General features: G+C 40.1%; 1 protein-coding gene across 2 annotated transcripts in view; it reads left to right on the top strand.

Annotated features, from left to right (window-relative positions):
- Positions 1–8,418: 8,418 nt before the first annotated feature.
- Positions 8,419–20,310, top strand: part of PCDH9 (protocadherin 9) — a gene marked incomplete at both ends in the record, with an annotated part of 703,533 nt that continues 691,641 nt past the window's right edge. For both annotated transcript variants that reach the window (XM_082011199.1, XM_082011200.1), the window contains one exon: positions 8,419–11,454. In XM_082011199.1, coding sequence (XP_081867325.1) covers positions 8,419–11,454 — 3,036 coding nt within the window. The remainder of the gene's footprint in view (positions 11,455–20,310) is intronic.

Consider the following 20,310-nt stretch of genomic DNA (forward strand, 5'->3'; position numbering starts at 1 on the left):
TACATTATAACTTACCACACATGATAACACATTATTTACTTTAAGACTTTGAGTAACATCTGCCTATTCAGGAACCTGTCCAGTAAATCACTGAATGGAACAGTGAAAATCTATGGAGAAGTCAAATTGTGGATTCAGGTTCTTTTAGACTTTTTTTCTCCTGTTCAGAATCTAAATATTTTTAGGATCCTGAACAGAATGTAAATGAACACAAAGGTATTTGGTGACATTTCCTATTCCCTGAATGCATACCGAACACAGACCTGTAATTTTCCCACGTTGTTTTAATGAGAGTAATTTCATTTGGATTAATCTTTTCATTCGGGCTTAGCTCTGCCTGGGCACTCTGCAGAATTCTGGCTTCCACATCAAGAGGAGTTCTGAGAGGAATCAGCCTCCAGAAAGCCAAAATCACATCAAAGTACTTCCACAGAACATGGTGGCATGTACAGAGTCAGGGTACTGCTGCCCATAGGAGGAAGACACACACCTTCTCTTTTTCGGCTCTGGAGCTCTGAAGAACAAAGGTTCTTTGAGAATCACAGCCATGCCACTGAGGAACAGAAAAGGGATGCGGTTCAGGAATCTGCGTTCTTCCCTTCAGTGCATATGCACGGTAAATAGATGGGCATAATCTGCTCAATGAAGGACTGTAGCCATTGCAATATTCCAATCGTCATTCTGCAAAACATACTACCCCCAAAAGATAAAACCTCAAAACCTTAGATCCCTTGCTTTAACCGTAACGTTAAGAAAAGTGAAAGTGTTAGAAATAAGAAGCAGCGATCATAACAGCACAATGCTTTTAAACAGAAATTAGTCATCTGTCTGGCTGCCTATCTGTAATTTAAAGAATGAAGGTATGTCTATGTCAAATGAGTAATCTTTTCCCCAGAGGACACAGAGTTTAATCAAGCTTCACTACCTTAGTAACCTTTTGTAAATGGTGAGGCATGACTGACATTAGAGTAGGACTGAAAAACAGACGATATTTAGGTTCAAATCTGGATATAAAGATGTCAATCTCACTAATGCAAGTTAGTGTGAGTGTATATATATATTGATTTAAATTGAGCATTTTCTATTTTCTGTGAAAGCAAGGAGCAGGTCAGCAGTTGAAATCAGAAAAACAACATAAATGCCTGAAGGACGTCTCATTCCACGCTTCGGGTCTCATTCTGATACTGTCACCATTTCATCAGCATAACTCCATCAATCAGATTTACATTACTGTTTCGATGGAAATTAAAATGCTTGAGTAAAGCTTTCTTCAGACATTGTTTTGTCTGAAAATCTTTAGACTTCCTTTCTTTTCCTGTCTTTTTCCTTCTCCCATTTTAAACAATAAAGCATCAATAAGACATCAGGTTATTTGCAGGTCTTGGAACACTTTCACCTTACACAAAAGCACACTGGTTGGAATCTGTTTCTGTATTCTGATTCATCAGTTACTTCCATCATAATAAATAACATGAGGGTAGCAAAGAATAAAACATTTTTTTTTCTGCCACATGCAATTACATCTCTTTTAAGTGGTCCAATAATTGCATTTTAAATGGCACTTGTTTATTATTCTCTTTTTGCCATATCCAAATTGATTTTTATTGTTTTACTAAACAGTTACTAAAGCCCTGCAAGGGAGAAAAAACATCCAACACTTTCAAGCAAACAATTCAAGTCTGTAAATTAATCTGTACCTTTAAATAAACAGCAATAATTAATGGGAGTTCAGCACCTTGCTGTATTGTACAGTGACAGGGATTAAACACTGGCACTGCAAAATGCCAGTTTTCAGCTTGTGCATTTGGAGACCCTTCAGAGCCACGAACTGACATTTGCAATCTTTGTCAGTCAAAAAAAATGGCAAATTCAGTTAAATTTAGTTCTGCCATTCAAATGGAATAAAGGTCGTCACCTGCCCCTTCTGTGATTTGATTACCCAGGGACTGAGTTTATTTTCCTGAAGAAAAACATATTAAAAGGGCCTGATTCTGCAACTATTGGCCCAACTCAGCAGCTCCATTGGCTTAAATTATTCATCATTAACTGACTTAGCTATTGCTGTTTATTTAAGAGTACAGACTAATATATAGTCCTGAAGTGTTTACTTAAGTGTTTTCCCTTTCCTAGAGCTCTCACAACCAGTCTGAAAAACAATTAAATACATTTTGAATTTGAGTATAATGAGTATATTAAATAAATATAATTTATAATTCAATTACCTGGCTTTTTGAAATGCTGTACTTATGTATGGTTTACATTACACAAAACATTTTTATTGACTTCATTTGAACTACTCATGTAAATAAAGACTCCAGATCCAATCCCTATACCCATGAAGAAAAGAAAACTCTGAAGCAAGGTCCTGAAATCCAAACCATTAGGTGTATAAAGTCTGGACAAAAGCAGCATGCTTGTAAGGAGAAACATGCTTGTAAGGAGAAACATGCTTGTAAGGATATGCAGAAAACAGTGGCTCCACAAAATCCTCTTCATATGCTGCTCCGCCTTTGTGGCATTCTCCTCGCTCGTCTTCACAGACTCCCTGAAGTTTTGAGGGTTAGGAGTATAGCAGATGACAAGCATCACTTTTTCACCCAGTACTTCTTGTAAGAGCTGGATGTCCTGAGGTTACCGTGAGACCGAAGTGGCAGAAGTCCCAGGCAAGGACAGAGCAATGCCAGGGCTGGTTTGAGCAGAGCAAATGTCTGCCCCGGGGAGACGGATTGCTTCATGGATTAAATACTATCCATAACGGGGGAGGTCCTCACTTCTTACCTGCCACACTGGACTCCAAACTTCTTCTCTTTCCAGCGACAATAACATCAGGAACAATCTGAGAGATCTCAGCAGAACCAGCAATTTGCCCTTGCGTATTTCCTACTGGAGATGGGACCAAGGCTGTATTTGCTGATGATTTATGCACCATTTAATAAACAAGACCTCCAGGGATAATATTACAGATTGCTAAATAGCTACCACATAACCTGCTATTTGAACACACAAACAAATGTTTATAATGCATTTTTTTGCTATGCTGGACTGAAGGGGACATGCTATAGGTGCACCATACGTCAGGTTCCAGTGTTGCAGTGTGATGGCATGAAGTAAAAGACCTCGTTCATTAGCATATGAATCAGCTCTCCATAGAAAGTGGTAGAACTGCAGGAGAGGAAAAGCCATTTTGCTTTAATAATAACAGCCTGTAAGAGGCAATCCCAGGTAGAAAATGATCAAGTGACCAGAGCCAGTTCAGTGAAGAATGATAGCATTTTATGCTCAACACTCCAAGATTAAAGTCTTCAGTTAGCTAAGCATAATGTGAATCAGTTTCATGTATAAGGTATTGTGCGAGCCTGTAGCCAGTACGATACAATGTAAGCAATTCCATTTAGTGCAATTTGACTATAGCTAGTACAGAATAATTGGAGTCAGTTTCTAGCATGCTAGAATTTGAGTCAAATATGATATGGAAAAGAATTTGATACATAATAATATGGAGGCTAAGATAACAAGCAATGATGTGAATGAATAGTTAATATGCTATAATACAGAGCTCATTTTAATAGGCTATAATGTGATTAGGAGTCCAGTGTCCTTATATGCAAACAAAAGTCTAATACATCATGGTAAAGAAAGGAGACTATTAAGGAACAGCATAAATAATGGTACATAGCTGCATTTGAGGAGAGCGTAACATCAAATACTGCAGTTTTCTCAAATATAAGAGTGAGCGAATAAACATTTACTGGAGGATACAACAGGGCTACTGAAGTGAACCTGGGAAATGTTTCAGAGCAGTTCCTCCCGTTCCAGGGGCAGCGTAGCTCTGCACTGGGCCATTCCAACTCCTTCTCGGGAGCTCAGCCCTTTCTATTAATTTTCTTCTGTTATTAGAAGCAGCCCTTTGGTACTCTGGGCCTTGATTTTACAACCTATTGTGCAAATACTACAGTCTGAAGACCTGCCTCTTCCATGAGGTTAATAATGTATGATTAGTTAAAGAGGTACAGCATTTTAAAGCAAGCACATAAACATTAACATGACAGATCTGCACATAAACATCTTTGGCTCTCTAGAATAACTTCACAAAACAGCAAAAATATGCTATTATTGTGAGTTGTGACTGTGCTGGGTTTAAATCCAACAGCCACTAGTTCGTTGAAATTTCACTTCTTTTTTCTCTAACTTTTCATGAGGCTAACCCTGTGTACATGAGAAGAGCTCATTTATGAGTATGTTGCTAATCAGTTCTGACTACAAGTTAAAGTCATCCCTGAGCAAACAGAAAACTATTCAGCTTAGCAATAAAGTTAAATAATTATTACCAGCCTATGTGATGTGACTACAATGTGACATTGAAATGACTATGGTGTGATTAGAATAAGAATGTTATATGTCTGTGATGTTACTAGAATGAGGCTATAAAACGTCTGCGGTGCCATACTGCTGTGATATGACTAGTGTCAGGAAAAATGTGTGCATTATTAACGCATACATAAACGCGCCGTATTTCAGAAGCAGACTGCATTACACAGAATGCTAGTAGTTCTAATTATCTTCTTTATTAATGGCTGTTCTGCTTTGTATTTTAAAAGACGAAAGAATTGCACACTTAATTCATTACAGAATTCTTTTTCTAAGTGGTTTGGCAGTAAGGTTGCTCCTTCATGTCACTTGCTTGACTTTCAATGCTGGGGCTCTAGCCATCCTTCCTGTATTACATAATGAACATTTTTCTTAAACTATTATTAGATTCAGTTCCGTTTGCTACCATTACTTGATGTCATCAAAACCAGGATCAATTTTTTTCTTTGTGTATCTGTAACAGGAGTCTTTTGGACACAAATACAAAGCACAGCAAAACTAAGAGTGTTTAATCTTTACACATCCTGGGATTACAGGATGTGCAATGTTCACATACAGCGTCTGCATCCACAGGACCAGCAAGGATATACGCATTTATTGGTATGTACCACACAATACCAAGCCATGCAAATTACTGACCTCTGACAGATATAAGCAGCTTCTACCATTAGTTAACGGTGCGTTGTATGTGGAGATGCATATGGGAGTCTAAAGGTAGGAGCCTCCATCCAAAAATGTAAAATCTTCAAGGTAGGAACTCAGATCTTTAGCTGGCCAGTGATATCAGCTGAAAATGTGTAAATTATCTAGATACAGTACTGCGTACAGAAGTAAAATGCTGGTGTTATCTTTGTTCTTTGTATGCATGTGTATTTGAAAGGCTTAACCAGAAACGGCAACCAGTGTGGCCACGTACCTGGGCATGCTAAATCAGATAGGCACCGTGTCATACAGCTTGCAAGTTCAAGCTGAGAAAAGCTAGCAATAAAAGCACAGTCAAATGAAGGTTCATTCATGCTTCAGAAAATGTTGAAAAAGGCACTACGTATAATGCACTACATATAATGCACTATAATCACCTTCTTGTCACACTTTTGAGGTCATTCATATCGTAATACATTGGCGTTTTATTACACTGTCTTCCAGGCATGTGATGCTTCTTTGTGGCTAGCTGGGTAATTTACCTGTGTCATTTACGGGGAAGACGAAATGAGCACTTTTATTATTTATCAAACCACAGAGAGGAATGTTTTCCAGTTCAATGTTTAAGCAGACAAACCCCGAACCAGCAGAGCAGCAGCTCTCTCCCTCCTTCGGCGCGGATCTCAGCTGACCCTTCGGGAAGGGGAAGGAGAAAGGTGTGCAGGCGTAAATGGGAGCCGAGACAGGGCTTGAGTCAGAGCAGCGTGAATTATAGATGAAAAGGCATGTATTAAACATAAAGTCGAACCGCGCGGTGGAGGGCCGGGGCACGGCGTTTCCTGCGGCGCTGCGCGGCGCCGGGCGGCGGCCCCGCGGAAGGCCGAGGAAGCTGCGCGGCCACCAGCGCTCCGCGCCGGACCCGCAACCGCACCGCGGGCGGCGGCGCTTCCCGCTCCCCTGCGCAAGGGGAGCCGAGCGCGCTCTGAGACACACCCCCCCCCCCCCCAAAAAAAAACTCACAAAACAAAACCCGACCAACCCAAACCCACATCAATTCCCTATTTTCCCGGATTACCCCGGGGCTACTCGCAAATCCGACGATCCTTTCTGCCCCCCTCCGCGCCCACGGAAGCGGCCGCAACGCCCGCTGCGCTCCTCCCCCCCCCGGGGTGCTGCGCCCCCGCCCGGGTAGCGCCCGCCCGCCGGCTGGCCGCGTCTGCCTCTGCGCCCGCGTCCCGCGTCCCCGCGTCCCGCCACCCCGCCGCGGCTCGGCTCCGCGCATCCCGCCTAACCCTTCGGCGCGGCGCGGAGCCGCCCCCACCGCCCGGCCGGCCCGGGGAGCGACGTGCCCGGCGGCCAATGCCGGGGCCGCGCTCCGCCGTCCACCGCCCCCGCCGGCGCGGGCCAATGCGGTGCGGCGGGAGGGGTGGCTTAGCGCGGCGCACACCCTCCCTCTGGGCTCACCGAGAGTTATATCAAGAATTTCAGTTCAGAGGGAGAGCGTGTGTGAGGGAGAGAGGCTGGGAGGGAGGAGGGAAAGCGCCGTCGCTTCCTCCCGTCACTAAAGCAATAACCTATTAGGATTTTTTTTTTTTTTGGTGGGCAACTATCACCCCAGAGATAAAGAGGGACAGAGAAGCACCGCCAGCCCAACTCTTGTCATTTCCAGTAAGAAGTTGCAGACTTCATGTAGCTGTCTCTGCTCTGCTGAGAGAGGGATGGAAATTGTGTGCAGTGCAGAGTGGAAAATACCCCCGGTCTGAAGAAGTGCACCGGATTTTTGCTTGCTGTTTGTTTGGGTTGTTGCGTGCACGTTAAACACCCGAAGGATCGCCGCTTAATAGAAATGAAACGTGGAGAGGATGACTAACGACAGAACTGTGAATTTGTTCCCTGGAGTTGCTAATTTGCCACCCCGAAGCAACACATATCTCAAGGAGGAAGCATTTGGCTGCCGCTGATTTCTCCAAAACTGGTGGTTTACCAGATGCATTGTGCTGTATCTGCTGGAACAGATCATTGCTTAGCTGCAGCAGATCGTCAAAGGTAGACGACCAACGTAAGTGCAAAGTTACCCATACACTGTGATGCATTTCATTTAAAGGGGAGGAAAAAAAAAAGCCAACACGCAGGGTATTATCTAGGGAAAGAATCAGTGTTTCGGATTCAGTTGATGTTGGTGGCAAAGGCTCATCTACTCGCTGTCTCTGCATCCCTACCTGCATCACTCTGCTGGAAGTAATCACGGGCATCAGCTACCGTGCAGCTTAATGCAGATAAGATTAGTGCTTAGGGGCAGCCCAGTTCCGCCAAACCCTAGGTGCTGGCAGCCTTGCACCCGGGTAATTCGCGGTTAGCAGAGCATGCAAACAGAAGTCTGTCTGTCGCTTTTTTTTTTTTTCCCCACCTGCATTATTAGTCTGCAGTATTTATCTGTGGCAGCTGCTAATAACATCCTAAATGGAGATCAGTGTCAATGGGGAAAGACTGCACCTTTTTTCCTCCTCGTCATCAGAAAATATATTCCACACACCCTCCCCCCCCAATCTGTAAACATGCTGGCTGCTCCCAAGTTGCATTTGGAATTTCCAGCCTCCTGATTTAGACTGTGTTTAAAGACAAACAAATAAAGTTTAAGGTTATTAAACAGAAGGAGAAGTATCCAACATCTGGAGAGGAAACATTGAGCCGAGAGTGTAAGAAACTAAGTCCTGTTATTGTCTCATCAGTTAACAGGGATGTGAACTAGCCAGTGACGACTGCTGCAGCAGCAGCATGTCCGGGTGGTTATTTCCCTGTACGGTAGCTATAGAGGGGGATGCAAGGCACAAAGAGCAGAGGAAAAATCTGGTTAGCAAGAGCTAAAAAATATGTGTGGAAGCAAACAACAAATTACATTTGGCAGCTGACATGGCAGTTAGAATCCAGAAGTAGTGCGTGAAGATTTTTTTACTTGCACTAAATGACTGGGTGGAGGAGGGTAGAGGGGGGATGCACGTTACGGATTACACGGTGTACCAAGAAATTATTCAGAAAGTACATGTCGAGACTGTAGCTACCCTTAATCCTGCAAGTAGTTATTTCCATTCTCGCTCTGTGCAAATGCAGCCGATGGGATATTGGTGCATTTGTCCAGAGGGATTGCTCGTAAAAGGGAGCAGTAGGAAAATGTACTGCTGCAAGTGTGCATTGCAAAAACAAGTAGTAGTTGAAGACTGTGGATTTGTCATGCCTAAAAAAACAATAATGCTGTTCTGTGTGGTTGTGTTGACAGTGCTGTCTCCAAATAAGAAATGAGATGTAATGCATCCTGCAGTCCATGCATGCCTCCTCTTGCAAATCGCGCATCATTCCTCTGTGGAAATCTTTAAGTCCTAAAATCCAGGAAAAGACAATAAAAACATTATCATGGACCTGAGGGATTTTTACCTGTTGGCTGCTTTGATTGCCTGTTTAAGGCTGGATTCTGCTATAGCTCAAGAACTTATTTACACTATTAGAGAGGAACTGCCTGAAAACGTACCCATAGGGAACATACCAAAGGACCTGAACATTTCTCATATCAATGCTGCCACAGGGACCAGTGCCAGCCTTGTCTACAGACTGGTGTCTAAAGCAGGGGATGCCCCTCTGGTCAAAGTGTCCAGTACCACGGGGGAAATCTTTACAACATCTAACAGAATAGACAGAGAAAAACTCTGTGCTGGAGCTTCCTATGCAGAAGAAAATGAGTGTTTCTTTGAACTTGAAGTGGTGATTCTCCCCAATGACTTTTTTAGGCTGATCAAAATAAAAATCATTGTAAAGGATACTAATGACAATGCACCTATGTTTCCATCCCCTGTCATCAATATCTCCATCCCAGAAAACACTCTGATCAACAGTCGCTTTCCAATCCCATCAGCAACGGATCCTGACACAGGTTTCAACGGCGTACAGCACTATGAGTTGTTAAACGGGCAAAGTGTCTTTGGACTGGATATTGTAGAAACTCCAGAAGGAGAGAAATGGCCTCAGCTGATTGTGCAGCAGAACTTGGACAGAGAGCAAAAGGACACCTACGTGATGAAAATCAAAGTGGAGGATGGAGGTACCCCTCAGAAATCCAGCACAGCCATCCTGCAAGTCACAGTAAGTGATGTCAATGATAACAGGCCAGTGTTTAAAGAGAGTCAGGTAGAGGTACATATACCAGAGAATGCCCCTGTAGGCACTTCTGTAATTCAGCTTCATGCTACAGATGCAGATATAGGAAGCAATGCAGAAATCAGATATATTTTTGGTGCCCAAGTCGCCCCTGCAACCAAAAGATTTTTTGCTTTGAACAACACCACAGGGCTGATTACAGTTCAGAGGTCCTTAGATCGAGAAGAGACTGCTATTCACAAAGTGACAGTGCTGGCTAGTGATGGTAGCTCTACACCGGCTCGGGCAACTGTTACCATCAATGTCACTGATGTAAATGATAACCCTCCTAACATAGACCTCAGGTACATAATAAGTCCCATCAATGGCACAGTGTACTTATCTGAGAAAGATCCCATCAATACAAAGATTGCCCTAATTACGGTTTCAGATAAGGACACTGATGTGAATGGCAAAGTGATCTGTTTCATTGAGAGAGAGGTCCCCTTCCACTTGAAGGCGGTTTACGACAACCAGTATTTGTTAGAGACCTCTTCCTTATTGGACTATGAGGGCACCAAAGAATTCAGCTTTAAAATTGTTGCTTCTGATTCTGGCAAGCCCAGTTTGAACCAGACTGCCCTGGTAAGAGTTAAACTGGAGGATGAAAATGACAACCCTCCGATTTTCAGCCAGCCTGTAATTGAGCTGTCAGTTTCTGAAAATAACCGGCGTGGTCTATACTTAACAACTATTAGTGCCACAGATGAAGACAGTGGGAAAAATGCAGACATTGTTTATCAGCTTGGCCCTAATGCCTCCTTTTTCGATCTGGATCGAAAGACAGGAGTTTTGACAGCCTCCAGAGTTTTTGACAGAGAAGAGCAGGAACGTTTCATTTTCACTGTTACAGCCCGAGACAATGGCACCCCTCCTTTGCAGAGTCAAGCAGCTGTAATTGTTACTGTGCTGGACGAAAATGACAACAGTCCCAAGTTTACTCATAATCACTTCCAGTTTTTCGTGTCGGAGAACTTACCAAAGTATAGCACGGTGGGGGTGATCACAGTGACCGATGCGGATGCTGGGGAAAATAAAGCGGTGACCCTTTCCATCCTGAATGACAATGAAAACTTTGTGCTGGATCCATACTCTGGAGTTATAAAGTCCAATGTTTCTTTTGATCGAGAGCAGCAGAGCTCCTACACCTTTGATGTTAAGGCAGTGGATGGAGGGCAACCTCCTCGCTCTTCTACAGCGAAAGTAACCATAAACGTCATGGATGTTAATGATAACAGCCCTGTTGTCATCTACCCACCTTCTAATACTTCTTTTAAGCTAGTGCCACTCTCAGCAATTCCAGGATCGGTGGTAGCCGAAGTCTTTGCTGTGGATATAGACACTGGAATGAATGCCGAGCTTAAGTACACAATTGTAAGTGGAAATAACAAGGGTTTGTTTCGGATTGATCCAGTGACAGGTAATATCACTCTGGAAGAAAAACCAACTCCTAACGATGTGGGGCTGCATCGCTTAGTTGTCAACATAAGTGATTTGGGTTATCCCAAATCCCTGCATACTCTTGTGCTTGTATTTTTGTATGTAAATGATACTGCTGGAAATGCCTCTTATATTTATGACTTGATACGCAGGACTATGGAAACACCTTTGGACCGGAACATAGGTGACAGTAGCCAACCCTACCAAAATGAGGACTATCTCACGATCATGATTGCCATTGTGGCAGGTGCCATGGTTGTCATAGTGGTGATATTTGTCACGGTTCTCGTTCGCTGTCGACATGCATCCAGATTCAAAGCTGCCCAGAGGAGCAAGCAAGGTGCTGAATGGATGTCTCCCAATCAGGAGAACAAGCAAAACAAGAAAAAGAAAAGGAAGAAAAGGAAATCTCCGAAGAGTTCTCTTTTGAACTTTGTGACCATTGAGGAGTCCAAACCTGATGATGCCGTTCATGAACCTATCAACGGGACAATAAGCCTTCCAGCGGAGCTGGAGGAGCAAAGTATAGGAAGATTTGATTGGGGCACAGCACCACCAACAACCTTTAAGCCTAACAGTCCTGATCTTGCCAAGCATTACAAATCTGCCTCTCCACAGTCTGCTTTTCATCTCAAACCTGACACTCCAGTTTCAGTGAAAAAGCACCATGTGATTCAGGAACTCCCGTTGGACAACACCTTTGTTGGTGGTTGTGACACCCTTTCCAAACGCTCTTCCACTAGTTCAGATCACTTCAGTGCCTCAGAGTGCAGTTCCCAAGGAGGCTTCAAGACAAAGGGCCCCTTACACACCAGACAGGTAAACGAGCACTTTTACTGGTCTATAAGTACTGCATACAAGTGCCCGATCAACCAGTATTAAAAGTGCCACTATGTTGTGGGGTTTTTTTGTTTTAGTTTAATTTAATTTAGTTATATTATGGGGGGAACAAAAAAAACCCAAAACCCAACAAACAAAAAAACCCTTGACCCCCTTTTTTACCTGGGGCTTAACCATGCATTTGCAAAATGCCTCTGATAGTTTGGGTTTTGAAGAATACTGATTGTTAAAAGACTGTCATGCATCCGTGCATTTGCACATGTGCATAAACAAAACTGGAAAGAAAAAGAGGCTTTTTTTTTTTTCTCCCCAGTATTTGACTGTCCAAATGTAAAAGTTACTGAAGAAGAAAAGCTGTTTCCTTATATGCCCAATTTCAGTCAGAAAATGTGGCTGTTTCAAGATTGGAGGGATATGTACATTCTGTTTGAAATTTCAAAGTGAGTTGGCTTGAGTTTCTTTTGTAGTTCAAGCTGATTTGGAACTTTGTTAAGTTAGTGTTTCTAAAGGGGTTAATTTTTTTTCCCTAACAAACACAGCCGAATTTCCAAGCTACTTCATCTGTGAAGCACGTGGTTTGTTGGTAGGATATAACTAAGCCATACGGAAGTCTTCCTCTGTCTTGAGTTCAGAATTGTTTTGTTCTAACAGATTAAAGTTGGTATCGCATAAACAGTTTGTTGCATACTTTAAAAAAAATGGCCAAAGCATGCTTTTGAAAGGCACGCATTCTCTGAATACATCTGAATTATGCAGGGGGAAAAAAAAAAAAAAGTCAGCTCATTGTAAATATTTTCTCATCTTAGTAATGCATAATGATCTGTCATAACTCATTTTAAACTGTGAAATATGCCATATGAAGAGGGATTAGGAGGCTGAGAAACTCATATTTCAACCAAATCCAGCATTAGTTTTTCTTAGGTCTAATAATTCCGTGCTAATAAAGATTTAAATGCGGCGCTGTCTAATTTATTTCATTGGTGCTTGTCTTTTGCCACTCAATTAGCGTGTCAGTGTAGCCTGTAGATGGCACCAAGGTACTATGTCGCTTGCCCTGGCCCGGTGCCAGCCCTGCAGTAGCTGGGAGACGCGGCGGGGGGGGGGGGGCGGGTAGGGAAGGAAGGATCAAGCTGATATTACAGCCAAAGAACCTTTTATTTAATGATGGTTGCACTGAAGCGGTCGGTAGTTAAGATTGCGTGTTTGCAAGGCAGCTTCCTTAATGCTTTCGCTTTCACTGCGCCGGCTTCGTAGGTGTTAGGAGTCACGTTCGTATTCCTGCTGGCGCTGTACCCTCCGAGTGATGGTGATTTGTCTGAATTTATTAGGGATGTGAATCTTAGAGAATCAAGTGAGACACATTTAGGCTTGTCTTTGCAAAAAGATTTTGACAGTAGCCAAGTTTAGGATAAAGTCATCCTCTTGCTGTTGCATTAGCCTTATCTGAGATGAATGTGACGTTCGCAGAACTGTCTTGACTTTGGGTGTCTGTAAGGTGTCACACTAACAAGATGCTAAGAATAAAACAAGCACTTCTGAGGCAGTTCTGCTCAAGTAACTGCTCTAAAACAACTCGTACTTGCAATGAGACACCGAAAACATCGCGGAAGATTCTCACAAAACCTTAACCTTTCTAAGGACTTTAAAGAAGAGTATACTCCTGGAGCTGTCTTTAGGCTGTTACACAGCACCATATACGTACTGTCAGTGTAAGTTAAAAAAAGAACTGATTTTAAAAAACCCTAACAAATTTATAGAAGAGCTCTGAATAATCTGTGGTTACTTGGCTGAAGTTTTCTCCCCAGTTTTAGTTACAAAATGTAACACCCCCAACCTACACAGTCCTTTTCTGTTCTGAGGTGTTGTTAATTTAGCTTAAATTATCTTTCCAAACTCTATTAGGAAACTTAGACTTAATTCCCCACAGCATCTAGAGGCAGTTAAGACCCCAAAAATGACTTGAATGTGTAAGTTGTGAAATTGAATTTGAGGAAAAAAAAAACCCCCAAAACAAAACCGAAAACTACTGGCAGTATTTTCAGTTACCTGTGTTCATTACCTTAAATATACTGGTTTCAGTTTAATAAAAATATCAGTCATTATACCTGTATATAGACCTGATTCAAATTCCACTGAAGTCTTATTGAATCCTTTTTGAAGTCAGCAGATACTCATATGATTTGGATCGCTCCCAGCAAAAGCTGTAATATTGTATGTAACAGAAAATATAACTCTCTCTTAGGTAGACAGTTATCTAAACTGAGCTTGGGTATTTTTATTCTGTGGGGAAGGAAATAGTGTCTTCCCCCCTCAATGATGAGTGTTACAGGACGTAACCTTTTTATGCTCCCTTGTCACTTTTGGCTGGAGGAGTATAAGCCAGCAATGGTAGTAATCCTTAGCAGCTTTCCTATTATTCTGTCTGTAATTCCTGAAATTAGGTTGCATTTTGGCTAATATTCATTGGCACAGGAGTTAAATACACTTTCATAAGTCATTTTTTGGATTCATGATAGAGTATGGCCTTTAAGCAAAGTATTCAGACTTAAAAATCTTATTGAATAGTAGTGTATGCTAATGCCACAGGATCTGAAAAACCTTTTTTTAAAATTCCTTTAGGAAGAGACACTTAGTTCTGTGCCACTGTACTGTAATTAATTTCCCTGTTAGATGATGTTAGATGATTAATGTTAGAAGTTGTATTAAGTTACCTACATATTTGTCAAGTTTTCTTCACGGGGTTTGCAAAGGGTGCAGGCATTGTTGTGGAGGATGTTAGGATAGGAGACGAAGAAATATAGGATTAAAATAGATCTAAGAAATACTAGCATCCTCCACTTTTACTTACAGTTTCTTTCAGTCTGAGGTAAACACACATGCAATATATCTTGCAGATATATTAATATTAATAGAGAACTGAGATCGAAGTCCACACTTGGACTTAATTCAAGCAAAATCCTGTTACTTTTAACGGGAGTTTGGCCCTAGAATTCTGTTAGAACTGGGTCCTAAGTCAGAAAGCTTTTAACATTCAAAAGTAGTTGTTCAGTACAAATTTCTTAGTATTTTTTTTGCTGGGCAATTTCTGTGCAACCATCAATAAATTTAGTGGAAATTCTGTGTTTAAGTCTTCAAATGTCACTTCGAATTGCACAAGCTGATGTTTCAGAAATACCCAGTATAAAAACCAAAGCCGCCTTCAAGTGCCTATCTTGCAGTAAACCTGGTGGATGCTCTGAAAAGAGCATTTTTGAATACTTGAACTTGGGATTGTTCTAAATGCTAATTCACATAATTAGGAGTATGGAAAGGATGTTGCACACCACCAGCTTATATAGCTAAGATTCCAAAATCAGTGTTATGACTCATAAAGAATACTGAAATCTATGCAGGCTTCTCAATCAGTGTTCTTTTCAGTATTTGATTGAACTTTAAAATGCACTTCAAATTACTAAGTCACTACACCAAACAGCTACATAGCAATACAGTAGGAGACGACATGTTGTATTCTTCTGTGTGAAAGACCTCTTACAAAAAGCAAATAAACAGACAAAAAACTCCTACTCAGTGTCATTAGATTAACAATAGATTAAATAATGAAATAAATTAGGGCCAATTTACCGTGGTTATCCTAGTTTTAAATTATAACAACTTCATTTAATCAGATTTGAAGTACAGCAGTGACAAATAATACAGGTTTAAAAATATGTATCAGTATGGGTTATGAGCAAAACCTTCATTCTTCATTCCTAATCAAATAGCATTTAGACATGTGCTTAACTTTCTTTTAAAGTGGTGGGAGTGAAGCAGATCCTTAAAGTCCAAATGACTTCAGATGTTGTTTTCAAGAAAGACAGCTGTAAGCACATTCTAAGCACTTTTTTGAATCAAGATGATAATTTATAAATTTTTGAAATGTGAACAGTTCTAGTAGATTCAGGAAAGCTAGATATATGTTAACACTGTCCTTTTATTTCTGTGCTCTGATGGCAGAAAATAAGGATTTGGGGCTCGACTGACACATTAAATGCATTCCATACTGAGTTATATTTTAAATCATATAGTCAATAACATAAGCTCTATGGAGCTTGCTTTACTCCTTTTTCAGTCAATGGACTTTTTGCCTGATCAAGGAATGAGTAGCCAGGCTCCCGCTGATCAATGCACATCGCTTAAGCTTTCTGTGGCAACTGTAATTGATGTTATCCTACTCTGGAGTGTTTAAATTTGTAACTTTAGGGTTTATGTAAGAGAAAAGAAAAGCTGAAAACATTAATGACACTTAATTTGATATGCTGAGAGTGGCAATTTCAAGGTGCAGAGGTTGATGGAAATCTGCATTGGAACAGCAGTGCAGAGTTTACGTCACCTGCAAATATTAAAATTCTGTAACCATAGCATTCCATAATTTTGTGCGCGGTATTATTTTTAGTGGCCTTGTTTTACCACTTAGTATAAAAAATACAATTCATTGTTTCTTTTTTATGCTTAATTTGTTTTATGTGTTAGCACTGATATTAGTCTTGGGTGAGGGCTAGTTACCTGGAAAAACGTCTGCATGTAGAATTAAATTGGGTTTTAGTTATATATATTTATATATCTATATCTATATAAAATATTAGAAATGGTTAAAATGTACAGTGTATTTTTTCTATCCTTGTATAACTGAAAAATAGGTTAACAGATTTTGCTCAACTGTCTAAAGAAATTCATCTTTGAGCTGAGACCAAGCATGGAAAATTTCAGCTGAAAAGAAGAATTTTTCAGAAAGTTAAGAGCATGTGAAAACTGGGGGTTATAATGGAAATCTGAACATAACCCTAAGCTATAATACCATTTTCAATAGTGATAGTAGAAATGCTAAACTGGAGTAGGGAACATTTTGTGTATACATATACAGACAGTAAAAGCTTAGCAAGCTTAATTTCTCTTTAAACATTTCCCATGCAAAAGATTTTTATCGGAATCACTGAGGTCTCATCTGTCCTGAATGTGCAAAGCCAAAGTTTCACAAACGCTCATAAATGTGTGCCACACACTGGAGTGAGAACCGGATCCTGAGAGTTTAATGCTATTGGAATTTTGTGATAATGTTCTTTTGTATATAGGAATGAGGAGGGATCTTTTTAGTTTCCATTTCAGATTTTCACTTCCAAAGAATCTATTCTTCTAGCACAGCAAAACCATATCAGCCACACTTTATTGACAGCAATTTTATTGTAGCTAGAGGCTTACAGTAAGCTGTTTATTGCTGTTCCCTAACTCAGTTGACAGCAATTGGGGAATTAATTTTCTTGCCCCTGATGTGCTTTCTTGGGTATAAACAACAGATGTTAAAGATATGAAAACTGTGACCCATTTACGTTCAGCAACTCTTTATGGGCACAGTCTACCTGTCTGAAGTGCAGGTTTTAAGTCCTAAGTAGAATTGCATCATCAATTCTAGGATTCTTATTTTTGCAGTAGAACTGTTCATCTCTACATATTCTATACAAGGGCAGATACATAATAGCTAATGGACCAATCCTCATCAAAGCAAATTGAATTCAAGAATAGCTGAGTTCAAATTTCATTTATTTCAGGAGATGCTGTATCTTCTTACAGTAGCATTTAATTGCACCAAACTTACAGAATATAACTGACAAAATGGACCCACCTTGTTCTGGAAGATCTAATAGGAATCACAGGTGATAACTGAATTTTTGGTATCGCTTCTCCCACAAAATATCATGGTCTGTAAAATCTGTACTCAGAAGTTTCCTCAGTTGTTACCCAGGTAGAGCCATCTCACATACATTCTGTCCGTATCTTTGCTGAAGGAAAACCAAACACACACAAAATTATACATGACTTTCTTCTTCTTTTATTTCTGCTTTGATTTTGATCTTCCAGCCTATGGTGAAATGTATGTAAAATGATTTATCCCAATAGATGGATGTGGCCATTTAATCAGTTCATTTCTGGTTTACAGGAGATAACATTCCATTGACTGGAAAAAGATTTCCCAGGCTGTAGATAAGAAATGAATGGATGCTATCATATTTTACTGAAGTATGGGGGTAGGGGAGCATATTTTGTTCATTTCCATTGGCGTCTTTTAGGATGACACTTGCAATGTAAGGGGCTTTAGCATCTTACCTAACTGAGATTTTAAGTGCTTGTCTAGACGCAAAATGCATATCATCTTAACTGTTCCTTTACAATTAAAGTATCATATTAAAAAGTTCCTTCTAATATACTTGCAATAATTTCGTGGTAATGGATTGTGTCCTAGTGAGCTATAAACTCTCTCTGGAAACAGAAATAGCCATTACTGACAGAAGACATCTTAAATTGGTATTACTGCACTATTACATTTGTTGTGTGATTATGAAAACTTCAGGTAAATAAATAAATGAAATTGTTTTGTATAGCTACATTGTTGTAGTTATACAAAACCATATGTGGATTATTCTTAGGACCTAAGGATTCAGGAAATCATCGGGGTCACTATAATTTTGATATTAAATTCATACTGATCTTACTGAAAATATCTGGAATTTAAAAACCTTGGAAAGATTTGTCCTGCATTCTCAGTTTAGTTTTCAGTTTTGTGAATACCGTGAATTATATGTGATAATACAGAGAAAGGTGGTTAAAAATCTGATTTGTAGTCATACTAATGTGTTTAAATGATACCGGTCTCAAAAGTTACCCATTCTTTGTTTCTTCTTCTTGTTTATTTTGCAGCTATTGAGTTGCAGGGAAGATTAGTTTTAAAGTCTTGGTATGGGTTGTCCTGCATCTTCTGTTGCACAGAGGGAAAATTGAGTAATTCAGCATTTGTCAGGATTTGTTCGTGTGTAATTTCTATAGTTTCCTTTGAACTGATGTTGTAGTTTTCTTGTTTCTTTTGCTAAATGACACACAGATTTTTTATTTGTGCACAAATATCAATGTTGTTACTTGAAAGTTGTTCTGGAATATGCACACTTTTTCCTACAAGAGGAATACAAGGAGCACTTTCTTAGAGTAACAGTTCAACATTTGAAGCTAAATTCAAACGGGTAAATTTGCTGATTTACGCCATCTGCAGCTATTCCTGATGTTAACTTCTTTATAAAAGCAATAGGATGATGTTGAGATAGTATTTCTAATATCTAAAAAAGATGTAAAATTAATCAGGAGTCAAATGAATTAAAAATAATTTTAATTTGAGCTGAATTTTATAAAATGTGGAGGATCAGCTGTCAGATTTTCCTTCCTTCCTTTGTTTCCTCCCCCAGGTTCACAGTGACAAGATCTAGGTAACTTTTTAAAATAGCAACCTCTCCCCACTCCAGAAAATTAAATCAGATATTCTCACAGGCTGATAGCTGACAGTGGATAGCTATTGATAATGATTTGTAAAACATTTAGTAGTCTCAAACTGATATTCATCCATTCTCCCTCATTCTGTCCAGCCAAATTAAGTGTTAGAGACAACTACTTTTATTTGTAATTTTGCAGGATATTCTAAGTACCTCCTAGGCTTTCATGTGTTACTAATAGGAAAATTCTGTGATTGGTTTTCTTCATTGTTAAAAATTGCTAAATATCTGCCTGTACAATATTTTAGATCAAATGAGCTACTTTAGCCTATGCCTTATATGGTCATATAGCCTTTAAAATACCAAAAAAGAGGAAGACCATGTTTCAGTTGTGAATGGTATTTGCCATTCTTATATCCTCTTGTGGAATGGTAGCTAGCAGTAATATCTTTTAAATGGCTAAACCTGATAGTTGCAAATTTCTGTCTCATAATCTGTCCTTCTTCAAAACACATAAGGTTATGGAGGCCATTGTGTTTCTGATGTAAAGGCGTCTGTAAGAGACCTATGTTTGTATATATGACCTATATATCAGGTTATTATAGAGAGTGTTCACTCAGATCCCATAAGAGAAATGAAGGATTTGCTACTGGATTTCATGGTGGAATACTTTCACCACTGAGGCTTATGTAAGTCTGTATCTGCTCCTACCAGTATTTTTTGGAAGAAAGTTTTATTAAAAGTTTGGATATACAGGAACGGGTCCAGGAGCTCCAGAAAAGGGTGCAGACCCATGAATTTTGATTTAATAGAAAACCTCCCTCCCATGTAGAATGAGGTGCAGAGCCTGAAGGGGAGTGATATTTAACCCCTGGTTTTAGTAGCTTTCCATTCAGAGGGGTAGGTTTTGGGAATACTGTTTTTATGACAGTCCCTCTCCTTGCAGCGTGTAATGAATATATCTGAACATCATGGCTTGCTTCAGGTGCCCAACTTCTAATTGCGGATCTAACCTAATTTCTGCAAATGATGTTCACAAAAAGTATAATTTGTATAATTCTCAACACTATACTTAGCTGGTAGTGCCTGTGCACACAGTACCCGATTTTGCTTCTGTTGACATTATGGTGGGATTAATCTTGTCTAAATTCTAATTGTATGTCAAATCAAATCTGCTTCATTGGGTTCATGGTTTACTCCACCCTAAAGGAAATATGCTGGTTGAAACTAGTTGCCAAAGTTGATTGATACAGTTAGGTGAGATGCAGCCCACACCAGTGAAGTGTATGATCCAGTGTAATCCATACTCTTTGCTTTACCAGTGAAGTGCATGATCCAGTCCAGTTTTCTCACTGAAGTAGAGAGAAAGGTTTTAAGGTTATGTATTTCGTTAAGTAAAAGTATTTAAATACTGTCTATGCACACAAAAATGCATCACAGAATCATAGAACCATAGAATAGTTTGGGTTGAAAGGGACCTTTCAAGGCAGGGACATCTTCCACTAGACCAGCTTGCTTGGAGCCCCGTCCAACCTGAGCTTGAATG

Source organism: Phaethon aethereus (genome assembly GCF_964289735.1).
Source record: "Phaethon aethereus genome assembly, chromosome: 1".
Taxonomy (NCBI): Eukaryota; Metazoa; Chordata; class Aves; order Phaethontiformes; family Phaethontidae; genus Phaethon; species Phaethon aethereus.